The sequence below is a fragment of the Benincasa hispida genome, chromosome 11 (assembly GCF_027475165.1).
Source record: "Benincasa hispida cultivar pf3 chromosome 11, pf3_genome.v1.1, whole genome shotgun sequence".
Classification (NCBI taxonomy): domain Eukaryota; kingdom Viridiplantae; phylum Streptophyta; class Magnoliopsida; order Cucurbitales; family Cucurbitaceae; genus Benincasa; species Benincasa hispida.
In genome coordinates, this window is record NC_143488.1 from 54,971,185 (window position 1) to 54,977,591 (window position 6,407).

At 30.8% G+C, this 6,407-nt stretch overlaps 1 protein-coding gene across 1 annotated transcript; it reads left to right on the top strand.

Annotated features, from left to right (window-relative positions):
- The first annotated feature begins 491 nt into the window (after positions 1–491).
- On the top strand, positions 492–1,436 carry LOC150032744 (F-box protein At3g07870-like). The gene has a single exon (XM_090307006.1). The coding sequence runs from the start codon at positions 492–494 to the stop codon at positions 1,434–1,436; it is 945 nt and encodes a 314-aa protein (XP_090163132.1).
- Positions 1,437–6,407: the final 4,971 nt, after the last annotated feature.

A 6,407-nucleotide genomic window follows, 5' to 3' on the forward strand; every position in this document is an offset into this window, starting at 1 on the left:
GAAGATCCAGAGAATTCAGACAACACACCAACTTGAACAATAATTAATTGAAATTTATCTCAAATTTCATAGATATATATTTGACACATTTAAAAGAATATCACTATTTTTCAAAACCCAATTTTCTATTTATTCATTTGACCAACAACCAAATCCCGACTATGTAGATTTTCTATTTTTATATTTCAGTTACAAATAAATAGAAAGAAGCGATGGAAACATAAACCCTAATTTGCAATCTTCTTTATAATTCACAAACAAAATCAAGAATGAAAAGTCGGAGAAGAAACCTAAATTCAAAGATGAGGAAAATTAATTCACAGCTTCCATCTCATATTATTGAGCTCATTATATCCAACCTTTCCATCTCCATTTTGCCTAATTGTAGGCTGGTTTGTAAAGCTTGGAACGATCTTATAATGAATGGTAAGTTTGTTCTAAATTCGAAGGTTTTATTCGCCCATATTTCTTCTCATCAGAAGCTTTATTGTATGGACTTTGGTTCCAAGTATTTGAAAGAAGAGAAAAGTTGGATGGTTGCTTCATTTACTCTCCATCCTCATTTCTCCACATCCAGAATCGTCAATTCTTGTAATGGGCTCTTCTGTTTCGTGAACAGTGGAAGAGAAAGACGACATGCTGGTACGATATTAAATCCGATGACAAATGAGTGCGTCGAAATTCCACAGGATAATGCTATGAAGTTTTATTCCGGCTACAGCTACGGTTTCGGTTTTAGTCCGAACAAAAAACAGTATAAAATAGTTAAACTTTCTATAGTAAGAAATTGGTTATATGTAGCCGATATTTTTACAATTGGCACATTTACGCGAAAAAGTTCTGGAAAATGGAGGAGGGTTCGTTTAATGCCATTTAATGTTTGTGAAGATGGTATCTACTTGAATGGATGTCTTTATTGGAATGGATGTCCTGGTAATATTCGAAATGGGAGTATGGACAGTAGTTTTCTTTTACGTTTTGATGTAGAAGATGAAAATTTTCAGAGTGTTTCTTTTCCTGAAGACAAGCAAATTGGATCGTTTCGGCATACTTTTCATATCTGTATCTTTAATAACACCCTCCATGTCTCTCGTTTCGACTTAACCGTTGAGAGCGGCAAGTTCCATGTGTGGAAGATGGAACAAGATTCATGGATAAAACAATTTGTCGTTCCACTGCCTGTTCGTTTAATGCTGCATCATCATCTAAGTTACTATGGTATCAGTAGCAGATATCACTTCCAACTCATCAAAGCTTTCGAAGATGGAAAGATGTTGTGTCTTATTTTTGGTAGAGATTTAATTTTTTATGACTCCGAGACCGAGCAGAGCGAGACGTTGGATGATAAACTAAATCACAATGAAAAGTTACGGATTTATGAAACCGATTCGTTCAATTTTGATTCTCTTACAAACACTTTGGGAGTAAATGCTTGATTTCATTACTTTTTATTTATATACTTCATCAACCTACCAAGATTGTATTTTTTTTTTCGTTCTTACTCTTTTTTTTTTTTTTTTTTTTTTCAACTTCTCTTGTAGTTTTTCTTCTAAATTAATAAATTGTATGATACCTTTTATCTTTAATGTAACAAATTTAGATTTTTTTTTTTTTTTGCAAATTTTTGGGATCCTCTCTCTTCTCTTCTCTATTAATATTGGGTTGAATGTGAATTAATTTTTCTTTTTCTTTTTCAGATTTAATTTTTTAATTTTGTAAGTTGTAGGTTTTTTCCTTAACAAAATACAAAAGTCAGTGAATCGGGAGGTGCATTGGTAGCACTATCATCGTACCCCGAATGTATTCGAGTTGTTAAAATTTGTTGCAATTATAAATTCAGCCGAGTTAGTTTTAATAAAATTTTAATTTATTATAAATAATAATAATGGGGAAATTCTTATAAATAAAAAAATCTAAAAAATATTTATATTTCATAACAAGAAGGAAGAGTACTTTTGAAGTGTAAATATTTTTAATTATTTTTTTTATATTTAAAAACACCCCGTTTCTGTTTTCAACTCAAATTAATTTTAAATTTTATTTTATAATACAAAATTAAACTTTTGGGCTGACCAAAGTATAGCACTTTTTTAAGTTTTATTTGGGAAAATGACAAATTAGTTTTGAATTTAGTAAAATAGGAAAATGATTTAATAAATTAATAATTAACTATTTGTAAATGTTGAAATAACCCACAAATCTACCGATTCAAGACTTGCACGTTGATGATAACACATGCAAAATTTAGATTTTAAAATAAAGATTTGATTCTAATTTAAAATTTCGATTTTTTAGTTGATTAATTACATTATTTTGTTGGCATTTTCGGAATTCAAAAAAAGCTTGGTAAAAGGTAGATTGCTATTTTTCGATTTTTATGTTTTACTAATTTTTTAAAAAAATGCAACCTGAAATGTTGATATATATCGTCACAATTTACCATATATTTTTAGTTCAAGAAGCCATTACTAGTGCCCCAAGTTAAATCTTATATATGTCAAATTTGAACATTACTCAAATAATTACATTATGACAATTGAATCTCCATTCATATATCGTTGAAGTTAAAAAAAAGAAAAAAAAGACTAAATATTATAGTATTTAGTTCAAAATTATCATTTTATATCCTAAGTATAGATTTACAAATAATATAATTTCATATTATTAAACCTGCAAAATATTATATAGTTCTTTTCAAGATGGGGATACCAAACTTTGGGAGAATATTTGCATTTGATTGGCTGCTGGAATTTTTAAGCCACCGCCTCAATTGTCTAATACGATTTTAAGTGGTATTTGGTTTAGGATAAAAATTAAGAATCTCTGGAAATATGATTCAACCATCGCTTCATTTGTCTAATACGACTTTGAGTAGTATTTGGTTTAGGGTAAAAATTACGAAAGTCTAGGAATGATCGATATGTTGCTAGGATGTATTCATGTATAAGAATGTCTATCTATGGTCTACTAAGTGGCAATAGTTAATTTTGTATTTGATGGCTATTCTTAGAATACATAAATTGCTAGATTCAAGGACAAATTCGGTTAATTGAATATGACTATCTTGACAATTAATCGACACAATTAAGTTCTCGAACTTAATGCATATGTTTTCTATTCTATATGATTGTTGTCAAACTCAATAGAACTAGAGGCATATAGGTTGGTTAGAGGTAGGCCTTTCTAACTTTAATCAATAGTTAGAACGCTTTCTTGATTATATTTTGCTAGCTATCCGCCTTTGTAGAGGTTAGCCTAGTCGAGTCAAGCGAATAGTTGTGTGCATAATTCGTTTCCATGACTAATTTGTAGAAATTGATGATAGAGATTGCATTGAATGTCTAACTTGAACTAGAAATAAGTTTGAACAACATTTGTTTGCAATTATCTTTTATCCTTTGATTTTCAAGTATGTTTCTTGTTTTATCAAAACCCCATTTTTATTGTTTTCATAGTTGAACTTAGCTTAAGAAAAGATTAAATAAGCTTTCCCAGTGGATCAACTCCGTGCTTGCTGCATATGCTACTTGTCAGTATAATATGTAGGTTTCAGTGATTATAAATATTTTTGTTTCGGTTAGAGTCAAACTAATGACATCGATTCGAGCACGAACAAAATGGCGTCGTTGTCAGGGAGGCTAAGTCATTTAATCTCTTTCTTAGTTAAATTCAACTTGTAAACTTTAAAAACACCAAAAAGATTTTTCTTTCTTTGAGTGACTTGTTTTAATATGGCGAATATGAATATCTTTTATGCTCTTCTTTTGAGACAAGCAACTCAACATAAGAAAGAACAAAAGATAATTGAAGTAAATGAACTTACAAGTCAAGTTTTTCACCTAACCTCTCTTGTTCAAGATTTGGCTATTATGCAAACACATGTTTTGTGTTGTCCTGTACGCGAACATTACCCTTCTTGGGAAATATCTAGTCAAACACCGTGTCGATACATGCATCTTTCGCCAATTCAGGTACTTCTCTAAAAGAATTAGTTAAAGAGCTTTCTAACAATTCTTGTGAGATTGTGCAAGAATCCTCCCTTAGTCAACAAGAATCCTCTAGTTTCCAACAAGATAGCTTTAGTTTTGCAACTGAAGTTAAAACTGAATTTTTTAATTTGAGTAACCTCATTGCTTAGATTACTGAATCAGTAGGGAGACTAGAAGAGTCTTGGGATCAACAATCTTCTAGTAATACCAAACCTTGCAGTGAAACTACTTACACCGATCATAATGTTAGCAGCTGGTTCCTCGAAGTATAGGTCAAGGTAAGACTTTGGACATTATTATGTGTGAACTTGCTGATTCTTCTTTTCAACGTGTGCAGGAACCTATTGAGTCTTACCTAGAGACTCAAACCTCCATGCTCGTTGAGGAAGAGTCTGTACCTCGACTTGCACATCTAGGGCTTACACTGGGAAGTCGTTTAAAGCCCTTCATTGTCTATTGCACCAAGATCGACACGTTAAAGGAATTCTCTTGATCGGCTGATGAAAAAGATATTTACTCCCCGTCGTACCAAAAACAAGTCGGTAAGGTAGAATATGAGTCACAACTTCATATCGAGGAGTCTCAAGTAATTGAGTTCGAGGTTGTCAAACCTCGTTCTCTTCTTCCCTCTAGCATCTCATATATTTTTTATTATTGCTCATATTATCCTTATAAGTCAGAGTCTGTTGTCGAGTTTTTTCTTACTTTCGACTCTTTTGTGTCACTTGAGTCTTTCGATCCTTTCTTTCTCTCTTTTTTACCAAAAATTAGAAAAATAAAATTTGATCTGTTTGGTTTTCATCAAAAGATAAGTACTCTTATAACCCTTCTAGGCTATATAGATTCAACTAAGAGAGGACTGGAGAAATATAAAATTTTGTACTTACCTTAAAAAATGAAAAAGGCAAGTTGCGTCGAGCAATGGATGTTAAAATTTTCCCTTCGTGGAGGTAGCTAGGTGTAAAAAATAAAACAAAACTTTAATGGCTTTCCTTTATTTCTTTTCTAATGATAGAAAGTTTAAATTAACTTCTTTGTGTATAGCTTTTCCTTTCTTTTGTTAGAAAAATTCTACCATTACCCACTGCAAGAAAACGAGGGGAGTTTTTTGTTCCTTTCTTTTTGTCTTCACATTTATATCTATATTCTAAAACATTAAGACAATCTTTAATTTTTAAGTTGGGGGTGGAGAACATTGTCTGTTTATTGCATTAGGGTTGTAGAAAAATGAGCCTTACTAAATTCTTTTTTTTCTCAATGATATACAAATGCATGTCTGGAACCCTTGAACACCTGAGCTCGGGTTATTTAGATTATGTGACCTTGATTAGATACATCTTGATGATGCTTTAATACATTTCAGTGGCATATTTTTTATTCTCTTAAAAATAATATCATGATCTCTTGACATTTTTTTTAAATGATTCATTTTTGCTTTAATGCATGATTGATTTAATGTTGTTCATACATTCAAGAATCTCATTTCTTTTTTTTTTTTCTTTTTTATGCATAATTTGATTTACACAATCTCTCGATTCTTATAAATGAAACTTTGATGAATCATTCTTTCAAGTAATGATACAAATAAAATTTTTGACTTCTTAAAATTTTCTAACAAAATTATGAAACATTTTTTCAAAAGAAAAATTCTTTTCCTTTTAATTTCATAAAAAAAATGAATACTTAGCTTTTTAGATTTATTTAGAATCTTAAAACTCTTAGAAATGTCAAATCTACTTAATTTTCTTTGTTACCCTGATAGAACAATCTTTGGTCTAAGAACAACCATCTTGTTTAGAAGCAAGTCTAGACAAAGAGAAACTAAACGGGCCTAGTGTTTAAAAAAAAAAAAAAAAGAGTTGTTGCTGGCATAAAAAATAAAGCATCTTTCCAAATTAACATAACCTTCACTAACGTGTGTGCATGGATAGGGGTGAAAAGAGCTACTTACATTGTGTCTAATTAGAGCCTGCAAGAAAAGAGCAATAAGTTCCTTACGGTGTGAGTGTAAAAACTATCTCTCTAGGTAAAATAAATGTTAATTACGTTTTGTGTGCGTGAGTTTAAAAAGGCACCCTTGTCCTAAAATTGCCTCTCTTTTTTTGCAAGTTAGGTATATCTTAGACTGGTAACTGAGTCAGTGTAGGGCGAGGAATTGAGAGTTGGATATAGCCTTTCTACTAGTTTTAACCTTTAAATAAACTAAAACTGAGTACTCCTTTCTTTTATGATTTTACAGGAAAAAGACGTTTTCTTTTCAAAAATGGGTTTCAACTCTTTGTTAAAAAATATTAAAATTCTAAATGCTCATTTGTATCATTTACTTCCTTGTTTGTTGAAAAGAGAGATGTGAATCAATTTCTTGTGTAAGTAAGATGAACATATAAACATTTTGAATGACCTCCTTGAATGAATACA